Here is an 18,308-nt window from a genome sequence, read left to right as displayed (position 1 = left end):
ACTAACTCAAAATGTCCTATATCAATATTAACCTTGAATAGGCCAGAAGCAACTGTTTATATTATATCATCAGAGATACTATCAGGGACAGTGTTGTTCCATTGGGTAAAGTGGCTCATAACTTGTGCAGAACATTAAGGTTTGTAAGAAAGGCTATACTCAAAAGTTCTCAGAAAGAAGTCAATAAATTTGGCGGTCAGTTAGTGTTAAAATAAACCTCAGGTTCTTCATTTAGGAATTTGGAGATTTTGTACTTTTGGTTTGAAGGGATTATAGTGCTCTGAGATGGCGTCATAGATGCTATGTGAATTAGCCTGTGTATCATTATAGAATGTGACTTCTTGATACAAAATAATATGAAATGTACCTGTATCTTACCGTACAATAATCCTTCCAGTAAATATTTTTCAACAGTAGTACATTTTATTATTTTTATTATGGTTATGTTTTGAGCGTGAGAATAGATCATTGTTGTTCAAAGGCCTTCCCCAACTCTGACTTGGCTAATCCAAAACCAAGTGTGCCAGTTGCCTTCTAAGTCTGAACAAGCCCACATTGGAGTGCCCTGGTCTGTGCTCAACAACTGAGCTTCTTCTTGAAGTTTATCTTTCACCAGAGATGACCTGACCTTCCTGTCTCTATTCCCTATTCTTCCACAAATTCTCTTTCAACAAACCACCCCATCACCTGTTTCTCAGTTTACTGTTCTTTTTACCCACCTATAAGAAGTTCATATTTTAAATTTTCATCATCTTTTTCTTTTCAAAATATTCTATAAGTCAGTTGTTCCTCACAGCTTCTCCTAATTCGCCAGAGCAGTGAGAATCAATTCCTCCAACCAGAGTGCACAAATCCCTATGAGACAATTCACAAATGCCCCAAAATGGTACAGATTGTGAATACTGCTTTCTTCCCTGTTTACCTCACAAGTCCTAGTTTTTTGGATGACTGTTCTCTGAGGTGTGGCCTTTAACAGGTATGCTCAGTTTCAAAGTGGGATTCCCATCAGTGGTCCTTAACAATGTCTCCCCATTTGATTAACTGGGAAAATGGTAAAAGTATGCCCAGATTCACTCCAGACCAATTAAATGAAAGTATCTGAAAACAATTGATCTTAGATTGTTGTGAAAGTGAGAAGAATGGTAGGCTAACTTCTTTTTCCTCCCACTTCCTTGACCAAAAGGTGGAAAGTATTATTGAAAATAAAATGGGAAAAAGGGAATATATTTTAGTTACAAATTTACAACTGCTGAATGATACAACTCTGTTAAATGTATGCAAAAGTTTATCTTTCTTTAAGTTGCTGCATGTCAGTGCATAGAATTAAAAACATTTGCTTTAAATGATGATTCCTCTTCTTTTTAACTGACATGTAAAAATTATACATGGTTGATGGGGTACTAAGTGATATCTCCAAACATGCATATATCATATAATGTTCAATCAGAGTAAAAATACCCATATCCTCAAATATTTATCACTTATTGGTAATGAAACATTCAAAACCTTTTCTTCTAGCTTTTTTTTAAAAACAAACAGTACCTGATCATCATTGGTAGTTACTCTCCTATGCAATACCACTGCAGAATTTTATCTCCTGTCTAACTGTACCTTAGTACTCTTTGATCAGCCTTTCCCCATCCTTCCTTTCCCCTCCTCTCAGGAGACTTCAGCAGCCACGGTTCTTCTCTCAACTTCTATGAGATAAACATTTTTAGATTCCACATATGAGTGAGTTCATGTAGTTATTTGTTTTTCTGTGTCTGGCTTATTTCACTTAACATAATGACTTCCAGTTCTATGTTATTTCAAATGGCAGGACATAATCTTTTTTGTGGCTAACTTGTATTCCATTGTATAGATGTGCCCACATTTTACTTATCTATTCATCAGTTGATGGGCATTTATGTTGTTTCCACTTCTTGCCTATTGTGAATAGTAGTGCAATAAACACAAAAGTGCAGAGGTCTCTTATACATTCTAATTTCATTTCCTTTGAATATATGCTCTGTAGTGAGATTGCTGGATGCTATGGTAGTTCTGTTTTTTAAATTTTTGAGAAATCTCCAACTGTGTTGTCATATTTACCACAATGTACTAATTTACATAAAAGAAAATATTGATAAAAGAAATTGAAAAGGACACACACAAAAATGGGAAGATATCCCATGTTCATAGATTGGGAAGAACCACTGTTGATGAAATTTTCATATTACATTGAATCTGTAGTCAAAGAGAAATCCAAGAGAGATCCCAGTCCAAAAATTTTATCAATAGCAGTTCTTCTCAATCTATGAACATGGGATATTTTTCCATTTTTGTGTGTGTCCTTTTCAATTACTTTCATCAGTATTTTCTTTTATACAATATTTTCATTGCAGAGATACTTCTTTGGTTAAATTTATTCCTAGACATATTATTTATTTATTTAACTATTGTAAATGGGATTGCTTTTTAATTTCTTTTTCAGATGATTCACTATTGGCATTTAGCAATGCTGCTGTGTTTTTATGATGCACTTGTATTCTGTAATTTTTTAGTTTTAATAGTTTTTTTTTGGTGTGTCTCTGAGTTTTTCATATATAAGATCATGTTATCTGCAAACAGTGGCAATTTGTTTCTAATTTGGATGCCCTTTATTTCTGCCTCTTGCCTAATTTCTGTGACTCGTACTCTGTTGAATAAAAGTGGTAAAAGTGGGCATCCTTGTCTTGGTCCAGATCTTTGAGAAAAATATTTCATCTTTTTATGGTTTCCTTCCTCTACTCATTCTTACTATAAGTTTCTGTGACCCACACCCCACCTTACCCAACCACTGTTGATAAGTACTAAGATTACCTGAAGATTAACTACATGATTCTATGAAATGTGTTGACTTTAGGTAGCATGTATTATAATAAATAAAACTTACAATAAGGGCTGGGGAAGTAGTTCAGTGGTAAAGCACATGCCTAGCTACCATGTGCAAGGCCCTGATTTCAATCCCCATCACTGAAAAAAATGATAAACTATGTTTGAAGGTTGTTGCTAGGTAATATTGTTCTAATTGTAAAGATCACAGCACCCAATGTGCTGTGAATGGATTTTCAGTGTGCTGAAATATTAAATTCCTTTGTCCCCCATGGTGCCAGGTAAGCCTGGTACAGCCAAGATCCCAGTCCAAAAAATACATTAAACCCAGATACATTAAGTGGGAAATCAAATGTTGGTTTGTATGTGTGTTACACAGTGCAAAAGAAAACCCTAGAAAGATAGAAAAGGTAAAATCATGAGTGTCTGAAAAGATAAGTAATACAGTACATCAAGTATAGGCTTAGTGCAGAAAATATTATATACTGAACATAAATCCATCCACTATAATTATACACATCAGAGCAAAACCATAAACATCAGCATATGAGATATGAAAAACTAAGTAGTTAGTACTAAAAGAAATTGTCCCACTGATATAACCAGGTAGCATAAAATCATTGTCATTATGTTATATTGTTCACAGTGATAATGATTCCTAACATAGTAATACATGAATACAATAGACTTACAATAAGTATTCAATGAACATTAATTGAGAATAAACAATATTGTTTATCATCTCCAAAGTAATTATTTCAATAGCATTTCATTTCTAGTTCTCAAATTCAAACAGATTAAAATCATGTAGTTGAATTTTAACTTGAAGAATACTTCTATGGGTTCATTTATCACAAAGGAGGAAGTGGTATAGTGTAGTTCACAAAGAAAAGAATTCTTAACTTTGTTACACTTTAATTTCAGAAAGTGAGAGATTTATATAATGATGGGTCCATCAAAATAGATTCTGAAAGGCTATAAGTCTTGATAAAGACAGAAAACTCCAAAAGACAAATTTATGATCATGTATTATCATTCAGTCAATTCAGGCATTATTTATACAATTCATATTTGGAAGGCATATACTTATAAAGTCAGGAACAACTTATATGAATGTAGCAGACCATAGCTGTGTGCCATGATTCACCTTTGCCTTCTCTGTGCACCCAGGAGAATGTTCATGGTGGCTTCTTTCTGGGGGGTCCTTGCACGCTCTGGATCCAGGAGAGCATCTACACCACTGAGTGTGAAACCCACTGGGAGCGAGAGCAGAGAGAGAAGTGGGCACAGTAACAGCAGTAACAGGCCTTTCTGACTGACTAGAATTGCCATAACTATTATGGGAAATGCAAGACAGGACCTGAGTTACAGAACAAGATCACACATTCATTTGCAGATCTATTAAATCTATAGATCACCCTGACCATCTGCTCAACAGAGCAGTCAGCTTGATCCTTTAAAAAGGATCCTGTCACTCTCATTATGTCTTCCTGTTTTACAGAGTCCCTAAACTACTTGCCACTCCCCTCCTGTCTTGGTTCCTTCAGGATACCACAACAAAATACCTTAGATGGGCTAGAAATAGAAACAACAGACATGCTGCTCAGTTCTGAGTAGTCCAAGATCAAGGCACCAGCAGATTCTCTGTCTGGCAAGGGCCTGTTCTCTAACCCTAAGTGCCTTCTACATGTCCTCACAGGGAACAAGGGGCAAGGCAGCTCCCTTCAACTTCTGTTATAAGGGCACTAATCCCTTTCATCCAGGCAGAATGGGAATTTGGGAATTAGATTTCAACATGAATTCTGGAGGAACAGATTGAGACCCTATACCTCCTCAGTCCCCTCACTTGCTCTCTTTCTCTCTGCCTCCAGCTCCTCCTGTTCAAACGTCTCCAATTCCTTCCCTCCCTGTTCCGCATGATGGTCTGTTTGCTGATTCTAGAACATACTAGAGGTTTTCCTTGAGGTCTTGAACTTGTTCCCTGAGCCTGAAATGCTCCTCCCCAATAGTCTCAGGTGCTCCCACACTTCTATTCAAGTCTTTACTCAAGCCTTCCTGAGCCCTGTCCTATGAAAACCACACTCCACCCACCCAGGCACAATGGAGTCCACCTTGCACCCCCTCCACTGCTCTATTTCACTCCATAGAGCTGACATTACTTCCCTGTAGAAGGCAACTCACTCTCTGATTTTGTTTACTGTGTCTTCCCTTTAGACTCCTAGAATCTCAGCCCCAGAAGGGTAAGCACATTTTGTCTGCTTTGTTTACTACTATATTCCCAGAGTCCCGAATGGGAGCCAGCAAGTACCAAACAATTAAAAACCTATTTGAGGAATAAGTGAACAAAAATTCAATTTGTCTGCAGTCCCCAAAATTTAAAACCAGAGGTATAGATTTAATCACAAGGACGCAAGAAGTGATGGTACCCAAAAGTGGGGCTAGGGGAGTCTCTAAGCTCCTTTCATTGCTAAGGTTTTGATCTAACCGTCACAAGCACACACACACACACACACACACACACACACACACACACTCACACAAATGCTCCATGGAGTGCAATACATACCCAATTATTACCCCAAATACAGTCATCACAGAAGATACTTGGAAAACATGTTTCATCAACAAAAACATATTTACATATTTAGGAAATGCTGTATAATCTCACCTACTTGGATGCTTCAAAGGACATTAGCATACTGAAGGGTCTGGGAATTCCTACAATTTAAAAAGGAAAATTAATTTTGTTAACACTCCGTGTATCCCAAACACATTTGATTATAACATCCTCTAATTTACATAATGTTTAATTGCATATCAAAGAATAATGTTTCTCCCTTAAACTTATTTTAATGCTGATCTAGATTTTTATAATGATATCAAAAATAATATTATTTATATAATTTATAAAGTTCAATATGGAAATATAGAATTTTTATATCATGTATGTTCAATATTTATATGGCAATATTAACAAGATTATTCTTTTCAATTGGTGCATTAATTATACATAAAAGTGAAATTTATTGTGACATATTCATACATACACATACCAAAATTTATCAATTTTATTCACCTGCCATTTCCCTCCCCTCCTCCCTTCCTTTGGTTCCCTCTCTCCACTCTACTGGTGTCCCTTCTATATCAACAAGAATAATCTTAATAATAAAACTTTATTACAAAGCAATTGGCAGAGCACTTTTGTTCATGTGATTTCACTTGATTCCTACCATCTGTGAGGTATACAGGGCAGATATCACTATCCCTTCTTAATAAAACAGAAGATTTGATGGAGCCGAGGATGAGAAAGACTTACAAAAAGCCACAGAGATACTAAATAGCTTTTCACACTAGGGATTCGCTTCCTTTATGATATAGTTTCAAACACTACGTAATACCCATCCTCCCTGAATAATAGTCCATGGCTCTCACTTCCTGTCAAGGCATCTTTGAACAGGGATAGAAAACAGTCAAGGGCACAGGCTGGAGAGCCAGGTACCTTGGTTTCAAATCTGGCTTCATCTGGGCAAAGTCATATAACTTCTCCATCTCACAGGGCACGGTGCTGAAAATAATATTTATCTAAGGGAATCATGGAGATTAAATAAATTAATTCATGGAAAGCACTTCAAACATTGCTAGAAACTCAATAAGTGTTAGCTATTACTATAGAGATATGTTACTGTTTTTAAGAGCATAACATTCTATAACATGGGTATAATGTAATGGATTCAATCATTTCCTTACTGAGTGCAGTTTTTGCCATCTGTTTCCCTTCTGAAACATAAAGAAAAAAAATGAACAACTCTTGGACCTTAAAAGAAGCCCAGGCGCCATGTTGGCACAGTGGCTGAAGAACTCCCAAGTTCTTCCCAGTGCTGAGCAGGCTCGAGTTGTGTGGTGGCCTGCTGGTCAGCAGACTTGGTGTGGAAGCCTCCTAAGAACAGACTATCTCATGGGACTTAGGGACTTGGAGTATTTCCTATCCGTGATCAGCAACATCTTTTCTTGCTGTATTTTGGCAAGTTTGTTCTTGTTCCCGTCCAGAATCAGGAAGTTCAGAAGCACATGAAAACAAACAATACATAAAAACGCTTCTCTCCAATTATTCAAAGTTCAAAAAAACAAGAAATTATTTAGGAATATTGGGACTTGGTGGGTATTTTATCTTTCTAATTATATATTCTTATTGATGGACCCATTTTTTTCCTTTCCAGTGAATACTTTTCTTGGCAGTGACTTCCATGAGACCGTTTTTTCTTGAAGTATATTTAAATATGACAAGTGGCTAAACAGATTATCACTATATTTTTCAAAAATTTATAGGCATTTTCATGCCCCAGACTGTTCTATTCTCAGGACAATTTTCAAATTATATTTCATTATTAATAGGGCTTACTACTGTTCAAGATTAGCATGATATTTCTTCCTAAAAACCCTTCATTTCAATCATCATAGTTGGACCAATTACAAGCAGATACTATATAAGTGCTGCTTTTTAAAATTTTATTTATTATCTAAGATCCACTCATTATTCAAGATCTAAAGATCAGTTCCCTAATAAAATCTTCTCAGTGCCTCAATTCCACATAATATCCAAAAGACCCTGCATCTCTCTCTTTCCCTCTCTCTTCCCCCTTCTTGTTACTCAGCTCAATCCAATGAAATTTTCTGAAATTATTGTTTCATCTGCTCTTTCAGCAAAATCTATCAGGAATCCATTTCTTCCCTCTTGAAGAATTCTCTTTCATGACACTATAAGCTATAGTTTTCCTCCTACCTCCAAGATTGCCCCTTCTTTTCCTCTAGCAAGACATTAAGAATTAGTGTTGTTTAAAGCTGGATGGGCCCTATTCACTTCTCATTGTATTCCTGGGCAACTTCACATATTACCATAGCTTTCTTTAATTTACAAACTGAAGTCTCCCTCCCAAACATTCTCTCTGAGCCACAGACCCATATATTGAACTGCTTTCTTGATATTTTGCTTTCAAATCCCCATAACACACTCCACCTGGCCAAACTGGAGTTCAGGAACCTCTCCCCCTGAACGGGGTGCCTCTAAAATTCTCTTTTTCTATGATTACACAGTCATCTACTCGTGCTAACCAGAAATTTAAGAATTATCCTTCATACCTGCCTCCTCCTCAGACTTCAAATGTAATTCCTCAGCATAGTATGTCAATTTTAACAACTCAATATTTCTAAAATCTATCCACTTCTCTCTACCGGCACCACACCCTTCTCTAAACTGTCACCTTTTCTCACTGGGCTATTACAGTCATCTCCTAACTAGTCATTCTTGCCCTCTCTAATCCATTCTTCATAATTCACTCAAAGTTGTTTCTTTAATATGCACATCTGAACACATTTTCCCATTAAAATCATTCCCTGGCTTCCACATTCTCTTGGAATACAGTCATACTTCCCAGATCATCCTACAAAACCCTGACACCTCTTCAACTTCATTTTGTACCATGATGCCCCACCCCATCCACTTTGTTCTCTTGGCTGTGATGCACTTGACTTTGTTATGACCTCTCAGACATGTCATCCTCCTACCAGAGGATCTCCGGACATGTACTTCTGCCTGAATTGATGCACTGGGGGGAGTAACTCCGTAATGTATGGTCCAAACCAGAATACTTTTGACTGTGAAAGTGTGCGCTAGTACTAGGTATACCAGACAAGACAACAGGCATATATCAGGACTTTCCAGGGCAAATTGAAATATATGTACACCTCAAATTAACTCGTATTTGTTAACCAGATCTCAAATCAAATATTGCCTCTTAAGGAAAACTCACAACAACCTCCTTGGCGAGGTAAAGTCTTTATAACTTCCATAACACAGAATACTTCTCTTTTGTTCAACCAATTAGAATTGTAGTTTTACCTTGATGTATAGGATTGTTCTGTGCAGGACTGAAAGGTCCAAGAGGCCAAGGTTGTTTCCAAGGTTCCTCGCCATAGTGTTTGCCTGCCCCAAGTTATTATGTACCTTCAATATCATTTATATCAAGTATCATTTACAAAATGAAGGACACAAAATAACTTCTCTTTGAAAATTGAACTTTTCTATGATTGGCACTACTAGCTATCCAGTTATACAAGACAGGAATTACCTGGGAATTACCCTTAAACCATGCCTCTCCCCTCCCACTCAATTCTTCCCCTGCCCATTTTCTTTGTCATCTCCTCTCTCTTCCTCCTCTTCCTTGGCCTCTTTTTGTCCTTTCTTCTACCCTTCTTTCCTCCTATATGTAGATATTTTTTTCCCAGAAAGCTAACACACTTATCAGATGCAAAAGACACCACTTCATAAAAACTACAAGTTATTTCTGGAAAATATCATCATTAATTTAAATTGTTTACCTGTATTCACAGAAATCTTCTTACTGGAGATCTAATATAAGAGTCTAAATCATATCTTCAACCATTTAGTTCTAAAATATGAAGTTCTTTTAACTGTAAAAAAATATATTTAATTTAAATATTTAATAATAAATGATTCTCTTTCAATCTGACTGAAACATTTTATAGGACTACTAGGAAGTCATTTGAAATTCAAATATCTCCAAGATATTTACCCATATAAAGTCATAAAGCCTAACAATGCTTCTGAGAAAGAAATCCAAACTCAAATATTTCATTATCATTAAAAGTCAAACTCTTTCTGGTTTATACAATATCTGTTCATTTACATGTCTCTCTTCTGGACTGCTATTACCTGAGTGCCAAGAGGATTTCTTATGTACCTTTGTATGTCTCTCTTCCCCCACCTGCTTTCCAACATCTTGTATTACATTTTGCATGGTCGTTTGTTGAAATGAACTGTGTTGGGCTAGAGTCCCCTTCTGAGCCTCCCCTAGAGCTGACCCTTTGAGAACTCATATGCTCAAAGTTCTTCTGACCTGCAAAATACTCCCATCTCCAGTGGAATCTGCACCTCCCTGTGGTCTACCCTCCACCACTGAGGGCTCATGGTTGCCAAGTCATGCTCCACTGCATTCATGTTCTCCTAGGCTTTTAATGCTGTCCTGGAGGAAGCACCAGGATACGCATTGTACTTTCCTCAGAACACAGTTTTCATGCCCGCCCCCCCCCTTTTTTTTTAACTTTGGCACCTATCAGAGAGAAGAAACACAGCCTGGAAAGATCAAAGGAAACCATGAATAACATCATGGGTGATCGGGAAGCATGCAGACCCTGAGCATGCAGTCAAGGGCGAGGGTTCCCTGGGCTGCCTGATCTAATCCCACTTACAAGCTCTCACCAGGCTTGTTCTAAGGACTCAGGAACTCAGACATGTGAAGTCCTTCAAACAGTTCCTGACGCCTGGAAAGGCTGCTAAATAATCTCATAGGGAGCAGGTGAGGCACCCCAGAATATTAGAAGAACCATGAAAAATAGCTACTTTGTTTGAATGCCTGCTGTATGCCATGCACTGTGCTAAGCACATAATATATAAAATATTTCCATTTTTTAAAAGAAAAACAACATCAATAAACTTGATTTTGAGGAGATTTTGGAGGTAAAAAGGTATTGCCTCAGAGATTTTCTTCTGTAGGGCAGACTTGGACCTCATGGTCCAAGGTAACTCTCTAGTTATTCTTCTGTCTTTGTGATGAAACAAGTTCTTTGTGTTCTTTTAAGTTCTTTTCAGCTTCTTGGAATTCTCCTTAGGCATTCCTGCTGCTTCTTGTTCAATATCTTTTTATTAGACTCTTGTGTCCCCAGTGATTGGAACTTATTTTTTTTTCTCATTTTCCCTCTGAAACACTATCAAGCTGAAAAATGAGGATAGCTCCTATTGTTCCTGGTCTGAGTTTAAACTTATCTTACCTGCTTTAGAAAACAAAGAAATGTTCTTTACACATTTACTTTCACAGCATTCAAATCCACAAATGCACATTTGTCCCAAAGTGTTTAGTGACACTGAGCTGAAGTTGCAAGGTAATACAGAATTATTTGGTAAAATTTCCTTTTCTCTGATTCTGATAAAAGGATCAAGATTTTTAGAAAGAGAAGAAAGAACTTTTTTCACATGCAAAGAAAACTTTATTACTATTATTATTATTATTATTATTATTTTCCTTTTGCCAAAAGTGTGGTTTCTGGACAATTCCCAGTTTCTCTTTCCTGTATATAAAGCTCTCTCAATGAAAGCCCAGGAACATATAGCTAGTGAAACTGAGCAATCAATGGATAGGAAGCCTCCTAGTCAAACAATGAATACATAGTCTTCAGTGACCAGCCAGGCCCAGCCTCAACCTCTGAAGTGGAAAATTCACCCTCCCCAAGGGAAATTTGGGCCCCCTTTGGGTCTCTCATGTAAGGCCACAGTACTTAGGACAATAATAATCTCAGCCTGAGTTCTCAAATGGCTGCTTGTACTATCCCATAAATCTATGGAGTGATGAGATTGCACAACCTCCCCCGCCCCACCTTTGTTAGGCTAGATAAACATCCTAAGAAAAATTGTGCTCTTAACTAATTCTGAGAGTAGTCATCTGAAACAAACTCCGTAGCCAAGGCAGTGCAGTGTGGTTAAAGTTCAGGTCTAAGATTTGGGGATCAGGTTCTCTCTGTCTTCATTTTGCAAGAGCTAGGGGTGACAGGAGCTAGTAATGTGCTCAGAAGCTCAAAGGAATACTTTTCACCAGAACTTCTGCTTCCCCGCTGTATTTAGTATATGCTCCACAATTTCAGAGAAGCTTCCTTATTCATTAATGAAGCCCCTGCAACCTGTTTCTATTAAGAACTTCGTCGTCTTCCTCATTCTTCTCAGATGCAATAGGAGCACAGTAGCTACTTCTCTGTCCCTCTCTTAGGCCTTCTCCCCACCCTGAAGTGACCTTGACACCCCCACGACTGGGGCTGGAGTCTGGTTCTTGTCATATGGCCTATGTTTCAGCCACTGTAAGTTGTCATCACCGTCAGAGTCTCCACCCTCTTTGCCAGTTACATAAGAGGCCACATAAACGTCTGCTCCGTAGCACAAGCTTTTATTAAACAGACACCGCACAAGAGGCCAAGTGGGCAAGAGGTCCATCCAGAGCCACGTCCCCTGGGAGGGTGAGGGGCTGTCTCCCAGTCTTGGTTCCCAGAGGAACTCAGCTCAGCTCTCTGCCTATGTTTGCAGCCTTCAGTATCAAGGACGACATGTTATGTTTTCAGAGTAAAGAAGCAAAAGAGCAGCAGCCCTTTCAAAATAAGAATTCCCTTGCTGTTTGTTTCCTTTTGGAACACAATAAGAACAGACTGAGGACATGACTCTGAGCTGTCAACGCTTCCTCCCCAGCTTCCACGGCACCTTTCCTTTGCCAGGAAAAAAAAAAAAAAAAAAGCTGCTGAAGTTAAACAAGGGCTTAATGAATAGTCAAAATAATTGTTTAGCTTGGATATAAGGACTTAGGTAAATAGATGATTGCCGGAGACCGGGGGCCAGGAAAAGCAGCTCAGCAGGACACACTTGTTCTGTCCTTCGGACAACAGCCCAGTGGCCTCTGCTCCTCCAGAGACTGTTATTACTGAGTTATTTCTCTCTTTCCACCAGCATATTGAAGCAATTTAGCATCAGAAGGGGCTCATGGAAGCAGGAAGAGGGAAAGAGAACCTTCTATATTAGAAATATATGCTTAATACATTCGTCTTACTGCATTAGAACTTTGATTAAATGGAATAGTCCAGACGTGGGATGTTTGTATTTAACATTTTTCAGGGTAAAACAATCTCTAAAAGGCATTGTAGCCCACTTGCAATTGTCCTGCTTCCTACCTTACTAGTCTATTTAGCATGATTTAATCTTTTTTTGAAAACAAATATTTACTACCATTAAGGGATATCATGAGGCTTATGAGGAATCCACTTCTAAGACCATAAATGTAGTTACAGACAGTATAAGCAGTGAAACTGAATCTTCCAGGTATGATTTTGTTATTTGTTGTTGTTACTGTTGATTTGTTTGTTTTGCTTATTTGTTGCTTTAGGTATTTTTTGCTATCAACTTACTTTGTAGTTATTTATCTCTTTTTCCAAAAAATGGAGTGCATCATACAAATAATGCTTAAATGAGAATTTGAGTAAAGTAATTGCCAGGTAATTACAATTCTGCTGAATAATATTTTTAATAATTTCTTTCCATTTCTTAATTGAAATCTGGAATTCATCCAGGTAACAGATGCCCCTGCTGTTCAGTTTTGGGGAACCCTGAGGACTATGTGTTTGGTTTTCTTGAAAATAGCTACCAGAGCATTCACTGGGCGAGAAAAAGGTTAATGCTTAACTATGTATGCAATTCTCCTACAGAATTATTGCTGATAATTTGGGGAAAAGGTTAAGAATACGATTGGGGGTTAGCTTTGAGTTCAAGCACAAGCTCTCACTCTACAGATTTGAACAAATTATCAAATTTCCAGTGGCTTTAGTTTCCTCAACTATAACATCATAACAACATATATTTTGGGTTGCTGTGTTGACAAATGAGACAATGCATGTAAAATTTAAATGCTCAGCACGGTGGAAGGATTCAATATAACATTAATTCTTTTGTCTCACACTCCTTATAATTTCCTCACAAAAACATGTAAGGTAGGCAAAATTGCTATAATTATAATTTAAATATTGGAATATTGGACCTTAAAATGGCTATTGATTTATTTGTCCAAGGTTACCCAATGTGGCAAAATGCTGACCCTGTTAATATAAGAGTCCCTTCATTCCTAGTGTATCACCCTCCCATCACCCATTCTGCCCTATAGTTCTGTCTCTGTCTAGTTTCCTTAAATCCGAAGTCTTACATGAGGATAGGCCTGTCTGCCTCACAGCCCCTTAACCTATGTCAATATTACACAGATAGTCTCTGGGAAAATGGTACCCTTATAACTACAAAGTCCAGGGCAACTGTTTGGTGATACGGAGATGAAAATACTAATAGAGAAGTAAATTCCAAATGGCAAACTTGAAACCCCTGGAAGAGTCCCAAGGGAATGTAGCAACAGGTCAAAAAATCCCCAAGCCCAGCCAGCTTTAGAGACCAAATGCCTACAGTCTCCTCTATATTTTTTTTAATGTATGTCTATCTTACCATCACCATAAAATAGAAATTCATTTATAGTCAGCACTGGATTGTCATGTCCTTTTAATAAGCTATATTTTCTCAATGGATACTAAAAGGACAACTTCTATAATAGCAAGGGCAGCACAAGGTCATGTTTTGCTGTTTTTGTTTCATTTTAAAAATCAGCTTTACACACTTCGTAAGGTTAGAAACCAATGGTATTGAGGAGAGATCACTGCCTGTGAAGTCTAAGAACCTAGATTTAACTCCAGCTCTGCTCATTATAAGCATAAATAGCATCAACTCAGGAAGTTCAAGGAAAGTTAGCAGACTTGTTCTGAGTGCCTTTGAGGGAGCTGAGCCCTCAGTGAATGCAGAGTGAATCCAGGTCTATGCAGTCATTCTTCCCTCAGCCACTATTTTTTCACTTATAAAATAAGGAGAAGAGTAGTAGCTCCCTTCACAGGATGAGCATCCAGTGAGAGAAACAAAACAAAAATTCACTGTGGTAATTTTTGAATATTTTTGAAATGCTAGAGCATTATAAACATAGGGTATTAGAGACAGCTACCAGGACATTGAGAAACATTCAACTCCTCTGAGTGGCTTCCTTCAACTGTTGACCATCTAAAGACTTATCAAAAACTAACAGCATTTCCTTCTTTAGTTTCCAATTATATTCATATTTTTAAATGTACTTTTCTATCCCTTCCTTTCTCCTCCCATTTTATCTCTTTTATCTTTTTTAAATCGATTTCTCTCTTTTTGTTCCATATATTGTAGCATCCTTTAGTACCTATATGGCAGTACAATATCAGATTTTACAAAGCATAATAAATAAGGACAAATATAAAATTCAAAGCAGAGAATATCTCGAGAGCTCATGGCTTGCACTGAGTATTTGCTATTAAGTATTCAGTAATCCTGAGTACACTTGAGACCCGTCTGTGAGGGACATTTAAAGTAGCATCAATGGCAGGGTTGCAGTGGCTGGGGATCTCACCCAAGTCTGGTTAACACAAGGAATTAGGATGGGAAGAGAGAAGATTGTTCCTCCTCTCTGCTCCCAGGCTGAGGCCTGAATGATGCTTCAGGTCTGGAGGAGAAGTGGCTTATAGATGGTGCCCTGTTGCTCCCAAAATTGATACTCCTAGAATTGAAACCCCCCATGATTCAGTTATTCCAGAAATATATTGTTTTCGTGTATTTCTCCCTCTCCACAGATTCTGCAAGAAATGTAATAACTGGCAAACCTGTTTTTTTTTTCACTCTTGTTAACAAAGGACATTTGTTTGGTCCACCACATTCCAGATAGCACACAAAGTGCTATGGAGAAATGCAGATCACATCATATGCAGGGATGCCTGCTTTGCAGGAGTTTAGAAGGAAGGAAACAGCATTTATTGCTAGGTAGCAAATGTTATTTTAGACACTGATGATGGCACATTGACGCAAGTCATTTTCACTTTATAAATGAGGCAACTGTGGCTAAGAGAAATAAATTCCTCAAGATTGCACAGGTAGCAACTGTCTGAGCCAGGCATCTCCAAGGTCCTCCTTATTCTGAAACTCATGCATCCTCTGTGCTATTTTATCACCTTTGGGGAAGGCAGAACTCACACACACATCAGAAAGGGAAAAGAATACACCCATTAAAAGAAGCCTACAAATAAATGCATACTAGAAACTCTACAGATTATCATAGGTGCAAGGGTGGTTAACAGTCTAAAGCACCTGGAGCTAATTAGCTTCTAATGCAAATCTATGATACAACCTAGGGAAAAGGAGGTTAATCACCAGTCAGAAAGCAATTGTGCTGGGACCAAGAGAAATGACACTGCTAAGAAGGAAAGCTATGATACCAACACATCATTTGTCCTTCCAGGTTCAGATTGCCTCATCTTTATGGCCCTGAAAAGTGCAAAAACACTTAGGAAACCTTAAAAGTTGCTCTAATTTTCACAGACCAGGCAAACATAAGAGAGCAGTGGTTCATTCATTATACTCAGCATTAATTATACACCCCTTCCCACCTATCACTCCCTTAAATACGCTGGAAGGGAATCATTCTTCTCCTGACGTCTGGTGTTGGTTCCGTTGACATAACCGGTTAAGAGGATTTGCAGAGAAGTGAACACACTTGGCAACATCTTCAAACCTTTGTTTGGATTTTCTGTTTTCTAGGAGATGTACGACTAAGGGGTCAGACGGGGGTTCCTGCTGAACGCCGTGGCTCCTACCCATTCATTGACTTCCGCCTACTTAACAGTGAGTAATCAAGAGTACCTGGAAAGGAACAAACGTTGCTTCAAAAAGAAAAAAATAATCATTTCCCTCTAAACTTCAAAACCTGCTGAGGTCTGCCTTCCTTCCTCTACCTCTGTCCTCCCGACTGGACCTGAAACCTTTGTCTCTCCATTTCCTCACCAATGAAGTCATTCTGGCCCTGGCTACCTCTCAGCATTCTAGTGAGGGTACAGTGAGCTCATGTTAGCTTTAAAAATGTCAATCTTAAAAGCTGTGAAACCCTATACAAGGAAGATATTATTTTCACTTTCTAGCTTCTTCTCTCTACTCTCAGCCAGGACTAAACTAGATAAGATTCTATTTTACCTTTGAAACTTCCCAGGGAAGCCTACTCTACAGTTGCACTTAAAAACCCACCCACCATCTAACTCTCTCTTCTTTGTCTAATCTAAATCCTTGAGGACTGTCCCTGCATTCCTGGTCATCTGGTGAAGACTATGAGGACGTAGTTTGCTCTTGCCACTTCCTCCTTTATGATTACCTCCCAAGTGCTCTTCTACTTCTCCCTTCCATTACCACTCTTAGTTTCGAGTTCACTCAACCTTGAATTCCTAGTTCTCATGAGGCATCTTAAGTTCCTTCAGAAGCCCAAACCAGTGACCAGTCATCCCTCCAGATTTAAAATCTTCTATCATAATATTTTTTTTACCTTGAACTTGTGGTGGGTGGTAGGGGAGATAATGGATGAATCTCACAATTTCCTCCAAGATTTTCACTGTGTGGTTCTTATATCACTCTCCATCTATAATTTCAAAGTCCTGGATTGAATTTACTTTCCTTTGACATAAACAAGCTCAGTTCAAGAGGTAATTTGATTTACCTTGACCCCTGCAAATTATTAGAAGAAATTATACCTGACTATTTCTGATCCTTAGATCCATGAAACCAATAAGAGGTGGACATGTTAGTATTTCTCCTGGATTGTTAATCTCACATATCAATGTGCAGTATATATTTTTTGTTTGTTTGTTTGTTTGTTTGTTGAAGTGGGTTGTTTGTTTTACCTCTTTCAGGGATATAGAGATTTGGAATAACTTTCTTACCCACACCCAGCGAAATACTTTTTAGAATTCAGAATTGAGTAGCTACATCAAGGTGATATTGAACACAAACTGTGGGAGCTCCAGTGTTATCTATGACATCTCCTTATTGACTGATGCCTCCAAATGAGCTGTTTCAACTATCAATAGAAGTTATACCTTTGACAGTCTCTAGACTGTATGGATTTCTAGGTTCCAGGCATGTGGTCCAACAAGCAGGACACACATAAGCAAAGAGTTCAGTGCATTATTTCATACAGACCAGAACTCTCTAATGGAATCACATTCTGAAAGTCAAAGGGAAAAAATAACCACAAAGCCCCTTTTTTGATAGTAAATAAATCTTACTTCATAGTTTCTAATATAAACCACAAGAAAATTAGGAAAATAGGAAATATTTATCTTTATAATTTAAAAGTTCCAAATGATTCTCTTTAAATTTAATGCTAAGCAACATCCTGCAAATTGTGATGATCTCCACAGGTGGGACTATGAAATATTCAATTGTCTACATCACGTGCTTCTAGATATTAAAAAAACTTTTGGAGGTTTTAAAAATAATTAGCTTCTTTTACTTTTTTTAATCTGAAAAAAAACTGCAAACATCAAAAATTAAAGAGAAACTCATTGCAGGTAATATTTCATCGTTATACCATTCACCTATAAAAGAGCATCCACAAGCAGCTGCCACCCTGTCACCCCTCTGCCTGAGATCTTCCAGGAACTTTCTGGTGCCTGGGTTCATCCTGATCCTTTCCTGGCCCTGGATGCTGTCTGATCCTCCACCTGCATTTCGCCCTGTTGCCATGACCCTCCATATATTGAGTGGCAGTGTTGGCCATCCATCTGGAAAGTCCCTTTTCCAATCATCTCAGCATTCCATTCTGGATAACTCTTTCATTCATGTCTCTTTATTTTTAACATATACTAAGTTGATGCTAATTTATCTCCCTTGTATTTTGCTTTATAAGTGGTCTCAAAGTTTTTCCTAGATATATAAAACACATCCCTAAATATACAAGATCCTAAGAATGATATCTTCTTTATTG

At 37.9% G+C, this 18,308-nt stretch overlaps 1 protein-coding gene across 4 annotated transcripts in view; it reads left to right on the top strand.

Annotated features, from left to right (window-relative positions):
* Pde7b (phosphodiesterase 7B) overlaps nucleotides 1-18,308 on the top strand; it is a 307,847-nt gene that overhangs the window by 213,154 nt on the left and 76,385 nt on the right. For all 4 annotated transcript variants that reach the window (XM_026391845.2, XM_026391849.2, XM_026391846.2 and 1 more), the window contains one exon: nucleotides 16,097-16,180. In XM_026391845.2, coding sequence (XP_026247630.2) covers nucleotides 16,097-16,180 — 84 coding nt within the window. The remainder of the gene's footprint in view (nucleotides 1-16,096; nucleotides 16,181-18,308) is intronic.

This window comes from Urocitellus parryii, chromosome 8 (assembly GCF_045843805.1).
Source record: "Urocitellus parryii isolate mUroPar1 chromosome 8, mUroPar1.hap1, whole genome shotgun sequence".
Taxonomy (NCBI): Eukaryota; Metazoa; Chordata; class Mammalia; order Rodentia; family Sciuridae; genus Urocitellus; species Urocitellus parryii.
The sequence above is the reverse complement of the archived record's forward strand: the minus strand, read 5'-3'. Positions and strand labels throughout refer to the sequence as shown.